Genomic DNA, 25,077 nt, shown 5'->3' on the forward strand with positions numbered 1-25,077 from the left:
CTTGTAGGTGTTTCTTCAACAAATAAATTGGTATTTTGTGTTATTTTTTAATGCCAGTGTCTTCAGAGGTTAAGTGCACAGATACTGGCACAAAATAAAAGCATAATTAAGCTGAAAGTGAATTTCCAGAATACAAGGTCAAGAATACCACACTAATCAAATTATTAGGCATATGAGATTATTTTTTTTTCTGTTTTAGGATCTCTTCATCATAAAAAGCTATAAATCAGGAGGAGAGACTCATGTTTGAAAATCTCTAAGATGATGTACTTAGAACTGTAAATGCAAGTTATAAATCCTACTTCAGTTTGCTGAGACTAAAAATGTATTTTATGCTATTAAGTGCTACAGTATGATGATAGAAAGCTAATAACTGAATATTATTTTAGGTCACCATGGCTATGTCTACACAAGACAAGTATTAAATGACTGCACAGGAAATTTGCCGACCAACTTTTAGGCGACACAAACTGAGCAGTAGCTCGTTACTATTGCACAGTAGTGTCATAGTAATGAGCTACTGCATAGTCAACTTCTCATGTAGATGCAGCCAATATTAACCTGAATGTTTTCTGTTCAATGTTTACACTATCTCCTATATACATAGAATTTACTCATCCCATACATTCGTAATTCTCAGCACCAATCTTCCTGCTGGACATTTTACCCAAACTAGATTTTTATGTCAACAGCATGTCCCAGTTTACTTATCCTGCATTACTTGAAATACTGCCCTCTTTCCTTTCCTTTTTCACATCCTTGTTACAAGGCATTTAGCAGAATTCACTGATATGTTGGAATTTGACAGGGCTGTCGTGAGCACTTTGGCTATGGCCCTGAATTTCTGATCTCTGGGGCTATCAATGGTGCACCTTAGCTCCCATACCACCCCAGGCCCTACTGCCTTCTAGTTTCCCATTACAGTTAACTAGACTGTTCCTTACTGATATTGGGAAATTTGATCCTGCTCTTAACAGGAATACTGGGAACTGAACAAGACTTTTTCAAGTGCAGTAATTTCAATCCTTCATTTCAATCCTCAAGAGTGTTTGGCTGCTAGACAGTTTTGAGTTTGATAGTTATGAATGCATGTAAGAGCTGATGAAATGCTGGAATGTAGAACACTGGTTTCTGATTGGTGAATTACTGGTCATCAGGACTACTTTCTAAACAAAGACTTAGACAAAGGCGGGGATGCTTTTGGTTGCTTGACAGAGGTGAGGATGCTTGATTTCCTTTCACTTTTTTTTTTATCCTATTTATATGACCTTCACCCCACAGACTCATCTTTACAAACCCACTATGAATTTTAAAAATGTATTGGAGAGACGATTAACTTCACCCCTTATATGGATGATAAAAGAAAGACAAAGGAAAGATTTCCACAATTGCCTTTATAGCCTATGGTAACATTTTCCCACATAATTCAAGCAATAAGAAAACTGAATCCCACTGATTTTCAGTAAGATTTAAAGCTTCCAAATGTCTGAGTTGCTTTTTGAAAATAGGACTGACATTAAAACAACCTAACTGAACTCGAAACTCATGGCCATAAACCTATTTCACGTTATTTTCACACATTTACCTCTTACAGCATCCCTAGAATGGCAAAAGTATTTATCTTAACCAATAAAATGCTATGAAACAGTTAATCTGAAAAGAAAGGGGACAAACTAGTGAATTCAGACCTAGGTTAGCTGAAGAATCACCCAACATTACAATATTGTGTGCATTGCTTATTTACAAGCACATTTGTATATATTTAAGCTTGGATTCTTCTGGGACCTGGATGTTCCCAACCATCGGAAGCTTTGAAAATACACAACTTAATTTATTGTTTGTACTGTTGAGAAATTTGGTAATGTTAAAACCTTGTATGAAAACCTAGGAATATTGTCACATGTTGAACAGCATTACATATGCATAATACTTAAGGTCAGTGACTTCCAAAGCACTTTACCCAAGCTAACAAAAAATTCTCTCAAACCCAGTGAGGTAGGCATATGTTGTTATAATAATAGTTATATATAAAACTGGCATCCAGGTATATAAAACTGCCACATTCAAATCATGGCCTTGTTGTAGTTTAAAAGTATAAGTTTTTTTCTCTAGTGACAAGCTCTGACAATTCAACCTGAGATCAAATTGTTGCATAATCATCCACATCAGTTCAAGAGAAGGACTATGCAGAACAAAAACAGTCCTAAGTCATAGTTCGGCAACATTTTTGCCTCCTTTTCATTCAATGGAATTCTGCAGCTGTATTAAATGAAGTAGGATTTGATCTTCCATTCTTAGTAAAATTAACAATTCTTTTGGTACTTCTGCCAGGATGGAATCCAGCACAAACTTCCTGGTCTATACTACTTATTTAAAGTATTTGTGTTACTACTCTTATATTCTAAGCCCCACTCTTCAGAGTGAAACTACAACAAAACAAAAGGCCTGGTTCAGAAAAATGTTTCAGATGTCATTGACTTTAACTGGGATCACAAGAGCTCAACATTTCTGGAAAAAAGCAGACACCAGACTAATTTAGCTACTGAAGGATTTATTTTTTCATGGCTAGGAGAAGAATTTAGGAGTTTGGAGTGAGATTTTTAAAAGACCCTAAATATCTTAAGAACATTAGTCTTTTTTTTACAGCAATGGGACCTGTGTTCCCAAATCTTTTAATCAGCTGCATCTATTATCAGTTTCAAGATGTTCTTGAAAATTTTGCCTTTTAGTAAATTATAAAAGTTACCACTTTTGACTCAGTGAAATTTTAAAATGGGGCTTATTTTTATATACTTAATATATTGTAACAGGTTTATCATTGCTACATACTTATTGTTGTTAGCAGGACAAACTGCAATTGAAAATACATAACTATATGGAAAGTTGCATTTAGCAACTGGCAGAATCTGTCTTTTTCACTTGTGGAAAATAAGAAAAACATTCATGAAATGATCTTTTTTTATTATAATGCTTCAACACACCACCTGAATAAAGATGTATATCATCTCTTGTCTAAAATATCATAAATAAAAACCTGCCTTTCTAAAAATATGGCATTATTAGAAGAACTCATATTATAAACAGTCTAGCCAATAAAAGTATATATTTTCTATTAACAGTGTACTTGGACTTGCATTAATTAATTTTTGACACATTATATAATCTGCCAAAATCAGAACTCTCCTATACCACGGAAAATCATTCCTTTTTTCAACTTCTTCCAATATCTTAGTAACATGAGGTATAGGGACTGAACTATATATTTTTGTAATTAATTTCCTTAAGATAATGTTAGAAACATCAGATTCTTTAAAATATAGATGAATTTCAAGGTGAGCCCGCTAGCAGATGTTATTAATGGCATATGATTTATTGTGACTTAAATCTGATCTGAAACTCATATTATTAGCTGATCTTTTTATAAATTATAATTGCCAACTGCTGAAAATATGCAGAAAGACCACTAATAAACCAACTCCAGCTTCAAAGAGTAGAATTTCTTTGTGTTTGTCTTTTTGAACCACTGGAGTGCCCTTGAGTATACTGAGTGGCCCTAGCAGTTTATACAGAGGAGCCATTAGGGGGATTATCAAGGAATTTGCTACCATATATCAAAAGTACAGATGATATGTAGCAAGGGGACAGTGGGCAAGAAACTTTGTTCCTTTATGGCTTATCTTAACATGGAGAACTTAGTGCCTTTCCCTTCTGTCCAGTGGAAATAAGAAGGCTGTGTAAGGCCGAGACTGATATCATATGGCATAGGTCAAGAGATGAAGCCACTGCTTAAGGAGCAGTTTTGCTATCCCGCAGGACAGGGAGCATACATAGTCTCTCGGCCACAGGGCAGCTTGTTTACCTGAGGCACAAGCAGTCCAGGATCTCCCCATGGAACAAAGCAGAATAGGCTTTCTACTTAGGTCAGTAGGTAAATGCCATGCTTTGACTCAGAGAAAGAATGTGCGTATGAATACAGCTTGCCCTACTGTATATCCTATATTTTTCTTTTCTTTTTTCCCCTTGTGCCTTTAAGTATTACTTAATGCTTCTGAAACTCTCCAGCTCCCCATCATCCTGATGTGTTAAATTGCCCACGTAAAAGAGACAAACAAGCACTGTATTAGAGATATTATCTACCCAACAAACCACATTTATGATGCACATTGTAACACATTTGGAATAACCATCCATATGAAACTCAAAAGGAACACAGAGGTAAGTTTTTAAGCTAAGTTTTTGTTTATCGGTGTATATATACCCAGTGTTTCTTAATAAGAAGCATGTATTTTTTAAATGGCATTCAGTCGCCCTCTCTAAGCAAATATGTGGAGGAGCCCCCTATCAGCATGCATGTGGGAATGAAACACACGGATACCAGCTGCAGCTGTATAATAAAATGTTCAGCAGTGTCTAATGGCAGTGTCAACTCAGGGATCTTCAGATAAACAGTGCATTGTTTCCATCATTCTAATCTTAAAACTCAAACATGTTACATATGAGAACATCAAATTTCTAATTCCATTCATTTCAATTGTGTTACTAGATATAACTGAGTGGTATCAGAAGTAAGTTGACAGCCCATGTTTAAAATGAAATGCAATGATAATCTGCCTTGCAGTAATAATGAAGATTTATAAAGGGATATGCAAAACTTACCTTCTCATAAAAAACACGTATTTCATATATGGAAACAACATATTCTTATACAGATAATGTTTGTGTTCTTAGGATCATGAGGAAAGTAGGGCTGGAAGGGACTTCACAAGGTCATCTAGTTCAGACCCATGCTCAAGGCAGGATTGTCCCTGATGATCCTAGCCAAGTGCCTATTCAAGTGTCTTACCTGCTGTTGAATTTCTCTGGATGTTTTTCTCGCATGATGTGGAATCTGTGTGCAATTGAAGCATCCTAACAGGAAAAAAAAAAATCACACCTGTAAAACTTGTGGGGAAATGCATAATACCAAACCCAAACTGTTATCAGTGCATTTAAATGATATAACGTTTTATGCATTTTAATTGAATTCCTATTTCCATCCAAATGCAGATCAAAACTAATCCTGACTATAATATTAATAACCTAGTAAAGTAGTAATTAATCATTCCCAATATTTGAACATAATAGTAAATATTGAGAATCTGAATAAATTCATGTCCTGCCACATAACTGCTTAAGTAAATGGTCATAAAGATTAACAGAAAAATACCAGATTTAAAATAAAGGCTATATTTCTTAACACATTTTAATGGTTATCAACTAATGAGAACTGATTTTTTGTAAGAAGATAGACAAAAGGTCAAAAGCAAAAAATTATATTGATTATTAAATCACTGTCTTCTCCTTGGTGATTTAATTCCGATTAAAGCCAGTGATTTAAAATTACTTTGGCTTAAATAAATCCATTCTAATACAAGTATGGGGCAATGTTTCACTACAGTCAAACAAACAAGCAAACAAAAAATACTGACATTGAAAAGCTCCATTTTAGCTGACGTTAGATTCCCAAAATGGCACTACCACATCAGAGGCAGGTCCAGCTGTTTTATATAGTCTACTAATGCATGAACACTTTAGGAAAAAAATTAGTTTTTAAATTTTCATGTAATATTTATAATACATATGCACACTGATACAGTTAGTTAAATTATCTGATAAAGAGGATGTAAAGCACTTTCAGATTATACATGAAAAACAACAAAGAAAAAGATAAGCTTTTACAAGCATGAGCACACACACACTTTAGTCACTGATGATGATGTAACATGGAATAAAGATTTTGAGCAGTATGCATTTGGCATTGCCAATCAAACTATTCACAAGTGATATCACTTAAAACATTAATTAAGACCTGAGCAAAGTATCTCAAAAAAGTGCAAATACACCCTGCCTTCTACTTTACTTCAGACTAACATGGCTAACTGTCTCTCATCTCAAAAATCGGTCAGAGAAACCTTCAGCTTATACTTCCATGTCATGCATTTTACAAGTACCATGTGCTTTGCAGAAACAGAATATTTTAGTAAAAAATATTTTGCTGTAGTTCATATACATCAAACCAAAGGCAGGGAAGGTGAGGGAACTGTAGCTCCACCAGGAAAAGAAAAGAAAAGTATAGGTATTATGAGAGAAGCAACAGTGTTAATAAAAACCAGGTTTATCAGCTTGACCTCTCACCTAAACTGCCATCTGAAATTTCCCTATGGAGCATCTCAAAAATCATTGTTTTGTCTTTCTTATCTTATTGATTCACTAATCACTTTAGTTATAGAAGGTCGCAAAGTTTACATAGCAAACATTCACTACTACATGTGATACTGGAGCTGTAAAACACTAAGAATAAAGGGTACAGGTACACCTTGTAGACTAACTAATGCATAAGCTTTTGTGAGCCAGAGCTCATTTCATCTGACACTATGAAAGGACATGCACATAACAGGTAATCAAATAGAGACAGTGATTTGAAGACGAAAAACAGGGAATGAAGTGGAGAGCAGTGCTGAGAGAGGCAAACAGGTAATAAACCCATAGGGACAAAGAGGGTCAAAAAGGCTAATCCAGGTAATGGGATAACAATCCACAGTCCCTGTTCAAACCATTCTTTACACAATCCTCCAAACAGTGGTCGCATCTACGCGAGACACTGACTATGCAGTAGCCAAAAGATACTGCTTAGTAGCACGTCACAGCACAGATAGTGCCAATACGCTACTGTGCAGTAGTCTTAGGCTATCGTGCAGTGGCATCACTTAGAAGATGTTCACTGGCACTACTGTGCACTAAGTCCGGTTACTGAGTATTTATTTAGTACTTATTAATACAAGTACTAAATAAATACACAGTAACGATGCACATATATGGATGCATCTTATGTCATCAGCTGCTTACACTGCCTCTCTACTGTCTATATTGGACAGATAGGACAATCAGTACATGAAAGAGAGGGGAAACTGATCTGATGTCAACTTCAGAAACACACAAAAGGCCGTGGAAGAACACTCAAGCCGTTCATGGATAACTCATGGCTGACCTCAGAGTAGCTTATTCATCAAAACTTTAACACGGTAACATTGTGGAACAAGAAATATCCACAGACCAGATTGTGTAAAGTATGGTCTCAGCAGGGATTACAAATTATTATGACCTGTTTTTTTTGTTTTGTTTTATCTCTGTGTCCCTATGGATTTATTACTTGTTTGGCTTTCTCAGCATTGCAGCCCCTCTTCCTTCACTCCTACATTCAACAGTTTCCTAGCTTTTGAATTAATTTCACAGTTGTTAGGGGATGGAAGGGACATTACAGATCATCAGTTGCAGCCCCCCTGCACTTGGGCAAGAAAGACCGCTGACCCCAGCAAGATGAACATCAAGATGCTTTTTGAAGAGATGCAGTTAGTCATGTTTATCGGAAGTCATGTAGAAGGCAGAATAGATTTGCACCTTACAGACTAATTATATACATATATGTAACGTAAACTTTCATGAGCTGAAGCTCACTTCATCAGATGCTGTCAGATGTTCTGTATTCAAATAACTCTATTTGACTGCCATTTCTTTCCATGTATTTTCATAGCATTTGATAAAGTGAGCTTTGGTTCATGAAAACTTAATACATCTCTGATTTAGTTAGTCTATAAGGTATATCTTCTGCCTGACTTCACACTAACATGGCTTGCTACCTGTCTCCATTTAAGAATAAAATGAGGCTAGCAGTCAAACTTGAGTGCTAATCTGAGGAAACACTGCTATCTGAAAAAAAAATCACTGCATTAGCCTGAGAAGTAGGGTGACCATATGTGCTGGGTTAGCTGGGACAGTCTGGGATTTCACAGGCTGGTCCCAGCTGCCTATCTGGATTTACAGAGGGCATCCTAGAAATGCAGGGGTGTGGGACATAGTCTGGCCAGGAGTTGGAGTGGCATGGAGTACCTTGTAGGTGGGCAGGCAGGTACCGCTGCCTACCCAGCACGCAGTGCCCCTGCCAACCTGTGAGAGCGCTTGGAGGAGTGGGGAGGGTAGTGTCCCTGATGTCCCAGATGTCCTGGATCTCATTATAATCAGTCTACTTAAAAGGTAAAGTCATTGATACATCATCCACACAACAGATACTTCAATGAGACAAAAGTATATATTTCAGCAATTCTATGGGAAAAAAGGCCAAAAAGGCTACAATTGTGCTTAACTGTTAAATTTCCTCTATGTTAAAACAAAAGTAAAAGGGAAACCTGGGACAAAATGAATAAACTAGTAGTAGTATATCTGACAGAAACTAGAAAACACTAATCAAAGACTTACTGTCTAATGAATGAAATGAAAAGGCTAATGTGCTTACTCATGCATAACAAATGCAAGGCACAAACAAGCTAGGGATCAATGCCCACTGCAGATGGCAAACAGGCAGTTGTTTTTCCATGGAAGGTTGATTTGATTGAAATTTTCTCCTGCCTGAACATTTTCTGACTCCAAAACAGATCAAGGAACTTAATGAGCTGAGAGGTAAAAAACGTAATGCATAAAGATCAATTTTGAAGGGCTAAACACAAGACAGATGCATCCCAGACAAATTTAATGCAAAAAATTGGAGAAAGACTACAACATTCTTTACCAAGGGTAAAACTAGATGAATGAAGTTCTTTGGGTAAATGCGATATCTTTTATTAGACCAACTAAATACTTGGAAAAATTGTTCTTTGCAAGTTTTGGGGCACAAACACCCTCCTTCAGGCTTAGGGAAAGTCTAGATGGGTCACTAATGTCTACCTACCGATAGGTTCCAAGACAGGGGAGCTATTGAGGATTCTCTTCAATCTACTGATAGTATCATTCACTATTCTTAAACCAGCTGATTCCAAGTCCTACTCAGTGATCTTCTATCACATCCAGTCCTGCTGCCAGGCCTGGCCCACTGTCAGGGTTCTGTATCATAGATGAGCTGGAAGGAGCTTACATTAGCCCCTTGTTAACGGGGGGCACTTTGTTCTCATCATAATGTATGTTAGCTTTCATTAAAATATATATCTAGGGCTTTCATAAGCTGGTGTAAAAAATGTAAACCAACCACAGGGGCTGAAGAGGATCAGCAGCAGGAAGCTGCAAGTGGAGATGAGCGGAAGTTCTGCCTCTTAATAGATGCATCGACACGTGCTATTAAGGCACCACAATAAACTCTGGGGCAGTTTGTGCTAGAGTTAACCGCTCCTGAGTGCAGCATCTACACATGTGCCCAGGACTGCAGCAATTAGAACTAGGGTGGAGCAGACCCAGGCTGGCAGGAAGTGTTGGGGAGTTAGCCCTGGGCTCTGGGTGGCAGTGTTGAGTGGTGAAGGGGCTGGCACAAGCCACGGATCTGGCCCCAGCTGACTGGGTGCAATTAATGCACCCAGTCAGCATCTATGTGAACATCTGGGCACAGTAAAGTACTCCACTGTAGGATAGTACCGTCTCTGACTACTATCTTACAGAAGAGTTAATTAATTTACTGTGTCCTAATATATGCGCATTAGGGCTGTGCCAAATATCAACAAGTGTTTCATTTCAAAGCTGTTTTGATGCATTTCAAACTCAAAACAGTGAAATCAAAATGAAACACAAGACTTTGAAACAGCTTTGAAATGAAATGAGGGCACAAAAGTTTCAAAACATTTTGAGTTTCGAAACAGCCCAGTGGCAGGAGGCAGGGGAGAGCCAGGACTGCACTCTGAGTGGCTCTGCCAGTCCCACAGAGCGAAACTGCGAAACAGTTTTGACAAAACAAAACAGAACAGTGCTTTGAAATGAAACAAAGTGACGAAACAAAACACCGTTCCATCAAAATGGTGAAACAGAAGTTGAAATGAAATGGTGCTGTTTCGCACAGCCCTTATGCACATGTATAGACTGTGATGCTTTACTGCAGAGCTAATTAGTAAACTGCAGTAAAGTGTATGTGTAGATGCACCGACTGTGTATAACAACTAGGAATCAATACTTAGCAATCCTATCCATATTCTCTTTGTCTTATGACATCCATATTATGAGCCTTTTACCAGAGATAGGGGAAGCAGAGAGCTAGCACATGCACTTTTGATGCGAATTGAACCAAATACATATGGTTTCTCTCTTAAACAATCATTACACAAACTTTCCCTGAAATCTTTAGGCTGATTCCATGCACAGGTGGGTGGTTATAGTAGACAGTGATCAAGACTCTGACTGGTACTGTATGCTACTGTTTCCAGCCTGCTCTGAAGGTGGGGACGAGTTATCTGTTGTTCACTCTGCTTAGCTGCAAGTGGGGTTTATTAATGCCAGAGGCGTGTCAGTTGCTACAAGAGAAACACTCCAGTATTTCAAAACTGTGCCACTAGGAAAGCATGGCAGCACCTAATTTTTACAACCCAGTACATAAGCCTACCACTCACTCCAAGACATCAATAGGAAAGAGCAAGTAGGGCCCATACATAAAGGAGCCCTGTGTTCACCTTTAAGTGACTAGATACTTCCCCTACAAGATTTGACCAGTATGATAAGGAAGCCTGGAAACCAATTTCTGACAAAACCAAGGAAACACACCAGATTGTGTGATGAGGATCACCGGTAGATAGAGATGACAATTCAAATTCAAGAGCCACCCAAGCGTCTTCTTACAATCAGTGCTCAAGTCATAGCAAGAGAAGACCATCTCTCTATCCAGACAACCGCTCCATGGCTGGTGACCATAGAACAGTTTTTATGAACAATTACAGCTGCTGTAATTAAAGTTTCCAAGTAAGCTAGCCATACAAATACGTCTCCATGAATTGCTAGGCAAGGACAGTATGTTCAGAAATATTACGACAGGGTGGAGATGGAAGAGTCAATGGAGGGTTGGAAATGATTCACGGATTAAGTAGACAAGAAGAATATGGAAGTAATGATTCTTTTGAGGAGCGGACAATTAATACACAGCTAATTGATATATTATGGTACAGAGTGAAAAATACGTGGCTAAAACATGGAGATTCCTTGGGAAGATTTTGACAAAACTATTCATTTGATGAGATACTCAAAGTGTATGTGTAGATGCACCCACTTGACTATATAACTGTACTGCATCATCTCTAAACCAGACTCATCAAGAGAGCCTAAGTACACTTGATGGTGCAACACTGGTTTAATGGATATTTAATTTCTTTTCATGTGGTTGAAGCTATACTCCATTTCCAGGTGAACAAGTGTAAAATAAACCAAACTGTCCTCCCCACCACATTCATGTTTCTAAGAATATAAAATAACATTTTTGAATGATTATCTTCACCACTGAATCCTCTGGATATCCTGCCATGCAATTATTGTCTGAGAACTGAACTTTGGGCTTGATACAAGAATCCTTGTAAGAAAACTGATATACATAACCAAGGACAGTGATTAGGAAAGCATACTTATAGGTATCACTGAGTTATCTAATAGATTAAAAAATTGAGCAGCTATTCTGGAATTGCTACTTAACAGCCTGTTACTGGTTGGGAATTGATAATTCACATAAGTGTTATTTAGTTACTTTAAAGTTAATTGATATTTGTTCTGGGCTGAAATGCAAACATACTTTCTAGGATGAAAAACTATACCTTTTACAAAATATTGACTTTCCTACCTTTTGAGGACATCAAAAATGTACAAGAATGACCCAGATAAATTAATCCTTTAAATAATAAATTATAATAAAAATAGGCCAGTGGAAAACAACTTTTTTTAAAATCTTTTGACAGATATAAAAGGAGGTAAGATTAACAGCAATCTTTAATATGGAGTTAAGACAATACACATTAAAACCAGCCTAACTATAAATGAGTCTACACACTATTCCCATTTTTCAGCTAGTGCTTTTTAACTTAGCACCTGATCAAGTAGGTTGTTACCTATGATGGCTTATGCCTCTGGAAACCAGTTAGTCTCTAAGGCTACATACAGACATTCAAAAAACCAGAGGCCAGAGGGCTTTAAGTCTCTGAGTGCCTGTGCCCTGGCAGCAGAGGATGGATCTCCTGGCCTGGGGTCCTCTGGCTCTGTGTCCCAAGCAGCCCAACCCCAGCTGCCTGGACACCATTCTTCCCAGAACATTTCCCTGGGAGGCGCACACCAGGATGTGGGGGAGTTCAGTGTGAGAAAGAGACATGCCTGAGCTTTCAAAGTTGCAGTTGCCAAACTTGCTTTTAATAAGAAAACCTGTTGAATTTTTCCCATGTCACAATTTGGTGCACCTTCCCATTGATGCAAACCAGCAAACCTTTGGAAGGGGTGGGAGTGGGGGCGGAGGCAGGGCTAGGGGCGGTTTGTGAAAAGAGTGAAATACCCAAGAGGGTTGGTTAGGATGGGGAACAGGGAGGTGGTTGGAGTCGGGGGAATACTGCAGGGGCTGAATTCAATACTGAAACTGAAAGGGGGCACAGGGAAGAGGATTTCTTTGTGTAGAAGCTACACAGGTGGGTGACCCCTACTGTCTGCCTAAGAGGGCTATGGGGCAGGGGTGGGGGGTAGCTAAAGGGTGAGAAGCATCATCACATCGGAGGCCGTGGATTCCTGGCACTCCCTCATGGGACCCCCAACCCGTTACCCTAATGCCTCTGGGGCCCAATTTCCCCCTGCAGGGACCCTGATCCCATGACCCTCAGCCATGCCTGGGGCCCACCTCACACAGCAAGATCAAACCCAGGGGCTGCCCATACTTTCCATGGCTGAGGTACTCGCCTACAGTGGGACCCCGGCCAAGTGAGAGGTCACAGGAAGTAGAAAAGCTTCCACCCTGGACAATCCTCCTGGCAGGTAGACAAGCTGGGGCAGGTGGCCTCTGATGTCAATTACTATCCCAGCAACAGCCTACCCTGGTGGACTGACGGGCAGCACTTTCTCCTTGGTTTCAAGTGCTCTGCTGGGACTGTCCTGCAACCACTTGTGGGGCCTGCATATATGGGGTGACCACCGGGGCTGGAGGGGAATGGATCAGTTGAGAACAGAGGGTGCATCATGGATGGTTCTGGCTTTGAGACTCAGGCACCCAGCCGGGTCCCACTCTTGTTGCCCACTGGTGCGGGCTTTGCCAGGGGCCTTTCTGCTTCCCTGGACCACGGGTCACCAGCTCTGTCACACCACTCCTCCTCTCCTGGGTCCACCTCCCACTCTTCTAGTCTCCAGTCAGGACATGGTAGGGACCCCACCTGGTACCCTGGTGTCCCTCCTATGGGATCCCCATTCCTGCTGCCCCCTAGGAAGACTCCTGAAGCATGGCATGGCATGCTGTTTGGGGAGGAGGGGCAGCCTCTCCCACCACCCCTAGTTCAGTAGACTATGGGGTCTCTGCAGGAAGCAGTGCTGGCACTAATCAGGGCAAGGGTGTCATAAGTGGCCGCAAAGTGGTCCAGGTCCTTGTCCATATATGGTTTTTCTTGGCGCTGGGACTCTGTCAACTCTGCAGAGCAAAAGGAACCTCCTCAGAAGAGTGGGTGGCTATTTTGAGCTCCCATTCCTGCATCTCACCAGCCTATGTAGAAGCATCCCCCATCTTGAGGATGTCCCCCCACTTCACACCCGGAGTCTCTCCTCATGCCAGTCCCACAGCAACAAGCACCAGAAGTCAGCCTGGCATTCAGAGGCAATGACTAAGGCCTGCAGCATCTCCTCCTCACTTCTTTGATGCCTCCTACAGACATCCCTCATGTACTCTGCAGCCTCCCCCTGTCTTTGAGCTGACATTGTGTCTTCTAAGCACTGTCTTCCCTCACACAGATGACGTTTCTGCAGTTTGACATGGGAGACAGAGCCTTTGCGTGATGTTGCAATTTTTGCTGATAACATGAAGTATAAAGACAGGCATTTTGGACCATCTCAGCACTCAACTGGGCAATCATATGGGGATGGCAAGGTAGCTATGAACTCTCTGTCTTGGCCCTTTCCACCCTCCTGCCACCTCCCAGGCCTGAAAGCCATGCCACTGCTCTCCAACTCGCACAACAAAGTCCAGGTTTCCAGGTGTCCAGGCCCAAAGTGCAGGCCCTGCAGCAGGACTGGGATGAGATGCTGGGGAGCAAGGGGCTGTGTCCCTATCCAGGAACTGTAGAAGGCACCTGCTCTGCTCCCTCAGAGGGTTTAGGGACCCAGGGTCCAACAGGAACTCAGACCATCCCCAGAGCATTCAGGGACTGACCACTCCAGGAAGATCCTACACCACTTTCTCCCCACATACTTCCCTTACACTCCCTATGCAAAAGTGGTACTTCACTCCTGACATTTTCCTGGTGATGGTTGGCCAGGCCTGGAGGGAAAGTCTTACTACTTCTCAGGTGAATGCCAACAGTTACACCCTACTCCTGCTTCAGCACATGGTTCCCTGGGAGACGTTTGACAGCTAGAGTGGGCTCATCTGCATTGAAGGCATGCAGGGGAAGCCCAGGTTGTGAGTCTAGTTCATGTAATACCTGTGGCTCCACTATAATAAGCTGACACCCATGGATAAGTTCACAATCACCACAACTACTGATGTGATACCGAATGCATGATATGACCCACATCCCAGCTGTCTAAGAAAAGTCCTGCCATGTACTGCCCTTGGCTTTTAAGCACCATTCTACTGTTTTGAATACACCAGGAAGGGGTTTACTTGCTTTCAGGGAATGGGGTGCAGGGGGCACTGTCTGGAACTGGGATGGGGGCATGATTTTGGGGTAGCGGGTAGGGAGTGACATGAGTGGTCAGAACAGTAACTGCTTGTGCCATGAGATTTGGAATTGTCACTTGCAAGCATCTCCAGATGCATGACTCACAAGTCACTCTGGCATCATGACCAGACTGGCTGAAACAATGGTTCTTACATGGGACTTCTGCCATTACATCTTTAGACTGGGAGGGAGGGAGGGGTAGGGGTTGTTTGGCAAGAGTTTTTTTATTTGTTCCTGCTGTAGTGGTTTTCACAGATAGCTGTGTGTTATCTCCTGTCCCTAGCCTTGGTGTCCGCTCTGCCACCTGGCCCTGTGGAGCTGCCAACTAGGGTAGGGTGCAGAGCACTGGCACTTGTACTGATTTTTACATTTCGTCTGCAGAGTTCAAAAAACTGCTGTAGTGCCTTTCTGTGAATGGAAGGGAGAAGGGGGAGGTGTTTTAGTTCCAATGCTGTGGGCAGCTGGGTTAAGGCTCAGCTTCACACAGTCATTGAGCATAGCCCTAAAAGATAGGGCAGGAAGGTGTAAATGAGGCAGATTTCTATTCCCACAGAATGGAGGTGGGCTGCTAACCACCCAAGGCGAAAAAACAGGGGCGCTGGTGCCTTGGCTGCAGTCCAGGAAGGGAGAGAGGAGAGAGCAGGCCTGCCAAATGCTAAAAGACAGAAACCTCTTAAGCAATTAGTGGCCTGAGGCCCTGCACTTGGAGCAGTCAGGGTAGAGTGAATTACTAGCACTCCACACCCCTTCATCTGTGCACCACAGACCCACCTTCTGGGTTTTTCAGTCACGATGGCTTGGGAGAGGGCCGTGACCACAGGGATAGCCTAAAGTGGTCACTGGTCCTCCAGGAGCTGGGGCGGGGGAGTAGGGCAATGGGTTGGATCTGCTGCAGACCAGCTAGCACAGACCCAACCCAGAGGACTTTAGGGTGGTGAGGTATTATGGTGCTACTACCTGCCCACTCTGCTGCCTGTGGACATAGTCTGCTCATTTCTAATCCCCCATCCCTTTCATCCCCCAAAAGCCTTTGCACTTCTCCCGGTGCCTAGGTCTCTGTCATGGCCATGTGGAACAGGGTAGAGTCATACCATATTGAGCAGCACTGCATCATCAATCAGTGCCAGAGTCTTTACCATAATTGGGAGGAGAGCCAGCTGTGGGCTACGCCGCAGCAGTGGCTGCTGTGCTGGTAGTTTGGAGACTAGGTAGTGCTCTGCACATTTGGAAAGCGAGGAGGTGTCAGAGTGAGAGTAGAACACCAATAGCAGCTGGGATGGGAACAGTGTCCTGGGGGCCACATGTTTGGCCAGAGTCTGTAGGGCTGAGGACCATGGAGAGGGTTCCTGTGAGGTGGATGGTATGGGCTCAAGCTCAGGCTCCAGGCCCTGCATTTTGACTTCTGTTGCATCAGGGTTTTCCCCCTGCTCTTGCATGCTGTGCTCCATGCTTTTGACAATGCCCAAGATGATATCAAGAGGGCTGTGGTCCATCTGCTGCTGCAGTTCTGCTCCCAGATCCTGCAATGAGTGGGGGACCAGCACTGTTGGGTAGGATTCCTTAGTGGCCACTGCCATCAGCAGACCTTGTGTTCTGTGGCCCCTGGGTGCTCTGCTTCTGGAGATCTGGTTGTCCCACTGTTCCAGGGACTTCTTGTACCTCTTCCCCTGGTGGGATCCCCACTAATGACTCCACCTGTCCTCTGCTTGTACCTTCCATGTGCACGGTGACAAAGGCCTTGTCCATGGCAAGGAAGTGGGACAGCTTCAAAGAAAGGTCCACCCCAGACTTTTTAATCGTGTCATGCACATGCTGGTAGTGAATCTTCATCCATTTCATCTAGGTCTGGCACTGTATCCAAGCCCTGTTGGGCACTACACTTGCATTTGTTGGGCAGTGTACTTCAACACATCCCTGGTGAGGTGCCCTTTGTGGAGTATTGGTGTTGGCTCTCCTTCTTACCCCAGATGATGACAAGATTTGTCTCCCTGTAGTTCCACTTGTATGACTAGGATCCGGCAGTGGAGGAGGACAGGATGGGTTCTTCAGTAGTCTGCAGTGGTGCTGATAGGGTCTTGGCATCCACAAGTGGATGAGAGTCTGGCTGTGAGCACATGGATGGATGGATGGATGGATGGAGAGTGCATGTAGGTATGGGTCCCAACATGTGGCTCTCCTTCTTACTCTAGCTGGATGTGGCCACTGCTCCAGAGTGACTGGGGCTCCACTGGCCAGGCCACCCCCACAACCTCAGATTTCCAGAATCTTCCAGATGACCTCTCATGATTCTGGCAATGCCCTAGCCTGGAAATTTCCAGTGTCCTCTACCTGCAACATTGAGAAAGCTGGCTATGCCCCACCTGTTCCTGAAGTTTCCAGGATATATACCTGCTTGCTCTGGCTTAGCTGCTCAGTGACCCTCCATCTGTGGGCCAAAAAACCCTTGCAGCACCCCAGTTGCACATGGTCCAGGTACCTAGCAGCAATGGCTGAGCCACAGAGGTCAGAAGGTTACCTTCATGTAGGCCCAGTCCCTATGTCCTGGCCCCTACCACCCTGACCCACCAGAGGCAAGCTGCTCACACTGCCCAGCATGGGAAGGTATCTATGCTGGGGTCCAGGTCACAGGGTGTCTGGTTTTTACATCCAAGATGCATTGTGTAGGTGCCAGGGTCAAAGTCCATGGGGGTGTGCCCGAGCATTGGGGTTCAACATTGGGATTCAGTGTTGGGGTCTATGGCTCAGCTGAAGCGGATGAGTTCAGGCCATATGCTGACACACTTCCTTATAAGGGAGGGATAGGGAGGGGCACAAGGTGGGTTGGGATGCAAGATGACAGTGTTTTAACTTGAATTGAAGCAGTACAGAAATTCAATGCATAGATCTAACCTAAATCAATCTGAATTGAGTCTACCTTGTACCAGCTCTAGCTTAGACTGCTTGAGCCATTTTTAGACTGGTCTATGTGCACTGAACTTCTGCACAATTACAGGTTTAGATCATTTTGCATTCACTTAGACAGCTCTAAATATAATGTCTGTACATGCCCTAACTCTGCCCTACTTTCTGCCCCCTTTATAGCAGTGGCTATAGTGGAAATATCTATCCTGAGTCAACACAAAATATCCACATTGGACTACAAGATCTCCAGCAAGAAAAGCAAATGCTTTTCTGTAAAGTCTATAGGTCTGCACTGCAGATAACACTGAATAGCAAACTTTTATTACCAAGAGTTATTCTAAGCAACTAATGAGTTGATTTAGGGAATGACACCCTGGAAATATTATTACAATTCTTCAATAATAGTATACTAATAACCTAATGTCTACTCGACTTCCTGTTTAATACAGACAGTTTTTTCTCTTCTTTATGGTCATCTACACGTTATATTAATATAGCAGTCCAGACTGATCAAGTCTTTTTTCTTTACCTCTCCTGCCACAGACGATGGAATCAATCTAACCTGAAAGCAATTTTCTTCTTGTATTTTTTCCACTCATTTAGATTGTTGCTAGGGTAGTGAACTCATATGGTAATGAATGGGAATTTGGAATCAGAAATTAAGTAACTGATAGGAATCTTGATTAATATAAATCCTAATTTACCCTAACTTTTACAAAAAACAGGAATACTTCTACTGTATCTTGGGTTGCACTTGTTAGGCACACTCCTAAAAGAAACGCATTTTTTTGTTATCTTTCAAAAGCATTGCCCTGCACACACACAAGCACACATGCACAGTAAAGTACACAAACATGAGTGATCTCATACACACAGTCTTAATCCAAGCCATGCCCAAATTTTAAACAGCTGGACAATCCTTACCCACATCTTATTCAGGTTTGGTTTAAATCTTGACAGTAAAAATGAGATAGGGAATGGACAGAGCATATCTGAATCTACTCCTAGGAAATGGAAAAAATATTTTAATTGAGCTGGGACATTTCTCAAAGTGACCTGCCAAGAAGAAAAGGAGCTTAAGTTGCTACACCTCTTTAATACCTTATGATTGACTTACACATCTATATATTCATCTTTTTAATGGGTATTAGCATTACCGGAAAGCAATCTGAAGCAGTCTTTTCAGAGAAGTAACCTTATACGTTGTGAATACCCTTATAGAAAGATTAATGCATTTAATGTATGTCTTTCTATAAGCTTGCTATGATTAAAATCTCCATTAAATAATAATTTTTATGCTAGTGAACAAACAAATGACTGATGTACATCTTCTTTGGATACAAACAATCTCATTATTTTTTTCTAAGATGCTTCTTTAATTAGGGCTTAATGGATCCAGGAGGCTAGAAGGATTAAGAGATAATTCAGAGACCTGTAATCTTTGGGATCAGAATGCAAATATAACCTGAACAACCAGTTTGCACTTATCAATTTTATTGTTAATGTGGAATGATTGAGAAACATAAAAATCAGAGAAACAACCATTAAAGTAGACCTGCTACAGAGAATCTATTAAAAATAATTTCTACTTCATGTGATCCTCTTTTTCATGGTCTAAAAAGAGTCATTACAAAAATCTACTAAAGATGCTTATTTTCTTAAGAACATAAAAATCTTCCAACTCAGGACCTATTAGTTTTTTTAATAGTTACAGGGTTCTTTGGGTAAATATGATGCCTTTTATTAGATCGACTCAAATAGTTGGAAAAATATTCTTAGAAAGCTTTTGCTAATAGTTTAATAGTTACACATTTTCAAAAAAATGTTAATGAAATGGAACAACTTAAAGAGTACAGAAAGGTATTCAACCCCCAGAGCTTGTGAAAGGTTCTAGTAAAATTCAATGCCTGCAAAACTCAGGCAGGTTTGAGATAAAAAATAACCAATTTACACAACACCACCACAATTTCAGTAAAATATTCCTGAAGCCTTTTCTGGATTGATTACCTGTTGTGTGTCTACATTTCCAGGACAAATACAGGGGAGTGCTTAACATTATGCTCTTTCCAGAACCAATGATATTCTTTACAATACCAACACTAAGGTGACCACTCTTTAAAAAAAATACTTCTAGTTGTAGAAAGATAACCAATTCAAGTGATACTCTACATTTTAAGTACACCTTAAAATGCTTTGGAATAAATAACACCTCTGCAATCAGTATTTATAAGTGTTGGACAACTGAAAGGAGATATACATTTGGAAGGTATAAAAGCTCTTTGTTTAATCTTTGACTTTGTTTGAGTAACGGTGAATTGAAACCCTCCATGCAGCCAAAGTACAATTATTTTTCAGGATGGAGGTGTTTATTCAAAACAAAACAACAAAACAGAACAAAAAAACCCTGCTGTCCTGCTTGTGTGCAGAGACCTAAAAACCTCTAGGGGATATGCATGTACATTTTCGCACCGGCATAGATCTCACTTACCTGTTCATATGAATGTATTGGAACTGGGAAGCTACAGCAATTATGTGGCCAACAAAGAGTGAAGCAATGTTCACATATCAGTCAGACAGCACAGGTATATAAGTAATTCTAGCATCATGACCATATGTTGCTTGGTAACCTTTAATATATTAAACAAATATCACTGTGGTAAACCTATCATAGTGATTCTGTTAACTGCTGATGAAGAACTATGCTGAAAGTTGCCCAAAATTATTTTACTCAGTGATGCTGAGCAGGATTTAATCGAGGTCACTGCTCAAACTGAAAATCCATATAATCAATACAATGCAATATAAACAGCTGCTACAGTAGAGAAAAAAAACAATGTATGTATGGCTTACACATGCATAATCAGGAAAAGAGCAGACAAGCAGATTCCACCTAGCTTGCTTAGTAAGGTCAGCTTTAAGCAAATATATTAATACAAGATGGAAAGTGTGCAGTCCTCTAAGCAGCACAATTATGTGGAAGTGCAGGTTACCACCACAGCAGAAAACTTAGAGAAAAAGAAGAATCATTTGTGTGTGCAGCACTTTCATATAACTATAAATCCAATCTTCCCTGGATCTCTAAAGCTTATTTGAACAATACAATACTGCTTCCAGCAGTAGGACACTGACTGCCATTGTTCCCTTGATTTACATATGGCGGGTTAGGGTGCTATGCCATAGTTGTGTAACAGTTGATTGTGTGGTTTTAGTTATAGGTTAAACAAGGATTTATATAGGATGGCTTGGATAGGGTTGATACTGCTTCAGGGCAGGAGTTGGACTAGATGGCCTCCAAAGGTCCCTTTCAATCCTAATTTTCTATGGGACAGGGAACACCATTTGTCTATGCAGCACTTTACCCAGTGGAACTCAGTGTGGTCCTGTCCTTCAAGCACTGTCATGATATAAATGTCAAATGACATGGGGACCAACTTATTTTTCTGCCAGTGGGTGCTGCAAATATAAACCCTCCCCTCAAAAAAACCCAAACAATGTAAAACCATGCGGAGCCCTGCACATGCCCAGTAGAGGTAGCACATTATTTCAACCTGGCTCTGCAGCATCTGTAAAGATCAGGTGCTTTAGTGGGGGTTTTTTGGCACTTTTATTATCTAATAGCTGATTGAATCAGCTTTAGCTAAAAGAGCCAAAAGGCCATACTGAAGTGCTCGATCTTTACAGACACCGCAGAGCCAGGCTGAAGTAAGGTGCTGCTTCTTCTGATAAAGTGTTTTAAAAAAAAAAATCTGCAAGCATGGCTCCATGGGGGCTGAGCACCTGCTAATTTTTTTCAGTGGGTGGTTGAGCCCCAGAGCACCCATGGAGTTGGTGCTTATATCAAATGATAACAACAATAATAAAAATAGCAATAACAACCGTAAAAGCTGTCATGTAAAAATAAAAATGTGTCTCTCAGGTCAGAAGGCTAACAGTGCAAATATGAGAAATAAAAAAATGCATACACATCTTTTTATGACTTCTGACTTTAGATAAAATAAAGCTGCTTTTAAACACTTTAGACCTTGGGTAAGACTAACACTGAAAACTCCCCCTTGATCTCCAAATTGTACTTAATATCACCCACCACTCAATTCTATACATTTATTTCTTTGACAAGGCTGGATTTTAAAATCTCATCTGACTTCTCCTTAGCAACTTCTCAGCACTTGCTAGTCAAAGCCTTGGCAACAGAGCATTGTTTTTATGCATATTTACATTATCCATTTGTTTCCATAGCAGATACTTATTTTTATAAGAAGTATGCAACCACTGGAATGTCTCTTATTGATCTACAGTCTGAAAAGAGATTTTTCCTCTTAATTGAAAAAAGGTGGCACATGGGTCACTGGTTTCCTCATTCACTGTTTTTCCATTTGAAATTAAACTGTTTTGTGTTGTAATATCATTTATTATAATGAAGTAATCTGTCCTGGGCAAACAACTTTTAGAAGGCAAAGATCTGGGCATGAAAGATAGCTATCATAGCATTATATGTATTATTATGCACTGTATAGTTCACAAAAAAAAAATCAGATTAAAAATAAAGGTTGGTTGTTTTGATTCAAATTCTTAGTGATTCATTTTAGAATTCCAAAACCTCTCTTCTTTATATCCCATATGTCTACCCTTTGCTCTCTCAAGAATTTGATGTCCCTAACTTATTCTGTTATGACACACAGCTCAAAATTTTGCCTGTATCTATATCACTACATCCCCATTTAACTGAGGCTTCTCTTTCTATTTTTCAGTATCTTTTAGCCTTTTACCTACTATCCCAATTCAAAATTTACCCCAAATATTAGACAGGCCCTCTTCTTTACTTCAAGACTCACCTTCCTTTCTCCTGATGATGTGCTCCTTTGGTTTCAAAATTCTTTCTTCAGGAAGAAAGTACCTTATGACTGCTCTGTTCATCATTGTCTGACAATGGTATATAATTGACATGGTTGATACTGCCCTTTCCCACCATCTGTTCTAACTTACTGGTGATAGGTGAGTCAAAGTATCTTTTTGTCTTAAAGACACTGTATTAAATAGAACTTCATTGTAGTATACTTTCTAGATAAAAAGTATTAAAGTAGAATTAAGGTTGATAAACTTCAAGGTAAAAGTGACAGGAATACTGCAAAAATCACTATAAGCTATGGGAATTCAAAGTTAAGATAAAACATTACAATCAAATCCAAACATGTTGCGATTCAGAAATTGACAGATGAAGCACCAAACTTAACCACACACTGTACTGACTCCACAATCATATAGTTATCGCAACATATTTTTAAAAACACATTTGATTGCCACCTTCCCTCCTCACTGTTCATCCCATTATTAAAGGATAAAGTAAAGGTTCTTTGTATTTCTCATCTGGTAGAGTAGATTTGGTGAAACAAATAGATTTTAAAAGAAACATGGAAAATACATGGCAGTGGATATAATTTTTTCATAAATGGAAACTTCTACTTCAAAAGCAGCTGAAGAAAAATGTGATTCTACAGAGAATTTTATGAAGAACTGATTGGGCTATTTCAAAATAGATGTCATCTTCTCTTGTGCTCAGTGTGAAGGAGACCACAAATGTTCCCAGTAAGCATGATCAATGTTTCCCACTGAGAACAACAGGGGTAAACAACCAGCAGTCCTTACATAAAATGGTGGCCTGTATCAAATTATGGCCCCCTATCATTCTGATTAAACCTTGGCTAAACTTTCATCATACTCCAAATTTGTCATTTCTAACTGGATATGCTATATGTTGCATTATACTTATAAAACAACTGAAGCTGTTCTTTAAGTGCAAATCTCAACATACCCATACACTACAGACCTATTACCAGCAGATCCATAAAAATTCCATGAAATATTCCTACCATTTTTCAGGATAATTTTTTAATATAGGGTATACATGGAAGTACTTTATATCAATTACTCTTCAGTAGAACAGTATAGCCAGCACAGAAATGGCTATTAGAAAGATGGGATTCATTTTTTTTTTAAATGAATGTAATTAGATGTCATTTCACTGAGCATTTAGGGGCCGAAATAGATACTTGGTATGAAATGCAAGATCCTATATTCCAGAAAATGTAAGACATGTTAAGGATGACTGAAAGAGTTTAAATATATATAACTGAGAAAGGGTTAAAGCTAGCCATGTTTCTATTAAATCAATACTGTCAACAGTATCAGATACGAGACTTATACTTCATGATAGGTGTAGTCAAATTCTGTAAAAACAATTTAGTTGGACTTTCCTGATGAAGCAAACCAACTACTCTCTATATCTATTTTGTATAAATAATTTAGATATGCAACCCCCACAACCCCCCCAAACCTTTGCGCAGATTATCTGCCCAGTGATTAGTATGCAGAGGTTATACAGTACTTATTTCTGTCATCTTTTGATATTAAAACATATTGAGGGAGGTTAAATATTTCTGTTGATTTATCCTGAAGACAGATTCTATTGTGTGACAAGGCAACAGGTCACAGGTCACATTATCTGAATGTTTTAAAATGGAAAGCAATAGAAATTTGTCTTTTGCTATATTTGGCTGACTAATAACTAAGGATTGAAAAGGAATAACAGTAGAATCTACTTAAATTGCTCTCTTTCATGTAAGTTGCTAAGGAAAACATAGTGGCTTGAGTAAACTAAACTTACATCTTATGTATACATCTTAACTATACAAGGTTATTTCACTACTGAAGAATCTCAGAACAAAAGGACAAAGTCTACCCTTGGATGGGTCTACAGGACACCACCGTTCTCAGTGAACTCCTTGAGTGTGACAATTTACAGCTAGCATTCGGTTCCTATGGAGGTAAAATGCCAAAATCACAACAGAACTACAGTGGTGCCAGAAAGTAAGGAGAAAGTGGCACTGCTGCCACTTTCATGCCACATAGTGGAGAATTGGGCAGGCCCAAAAATCAATGAGTGTGTGAATATGAGTCTGTGAATTTACTACATCCATTAGCCAAAAACTTTAGGTCTGTTGGTCTGTTATTTTAATCATACTCTTTATGAAATTGTCTGGATAGACATCATGGACCTCAGTTGTTCCACCAACTTACTACTAATGTGCTTTGAATCTGCAACAGAAGGGCACTATCCTCTGCCCTAAGGTGTCTAGGAGGATTCCATTAATTAATCCACATATCAGTCCATTGCACAAAGTCTCCTTGGAAAAACCAGTGCCAAAGAATTATTGTTTTTACTAGTGCCATGCTTGGTTTTCACCTCCTGAAGTACACTGATGAAAAAATCAACAAGCCTCCTAAGTTTTCTTACTCCCCTCCTCTCCACTTTTTCTTTTTTAAATATAATGATATGAATCCCTATCTCAAAAGTATGCAAGCCAAAAAAACGCCCCCATTTTCAATCCAATTTCTAAAGACAACCCTGGTTTACATCCTTGTTTTAGGAATCTACAAGAATGCCAGTGTTTCAACGGGGCACAAATCCAGAACCCTATGATTGCACATGGAAGTGAAGTATCTGAGTGCATAA

At 40.4% G+C, this 25,077-nt stretch overlaps 1 protein-coding gene across 1 annotated transcript in view; it reads right to left on the minus strand.

Moving 5' to 3' along the window:
• Positions 1–25,077, minus strand: part of DGKB (diacylglycerol kinase beta) — a 565,110-nt gene that overhangs the window by 220,629 nt on the left and 319,404 nt on the right. The window contains exon 20 of the mRNA XM_019534027.1: positions 4,844–4,908. Coding sequence (XP_019389572.1) covers positions 4,844–4,908 — 65 coding nt within the window. The remainder of the gene's footprint in view (positions 1–4,843; positions 4,909–25,077) is intronic.

This window comes from Crocodylus porosus, unplaced genomic scaffold (genome assembly GCF_001723895.1).
Source record: "Crocodylus porosus isolate Cpor-Errol unplaced genomic scaffold, CroPor_comp1, whole genome shotgun sequence".
Classification (NCBI taxonomy): Eukaryota; Metazoa; Chordata; order Crocodylia; family Crocodylidae; genus Crocodylus; species Crocodylus porosus.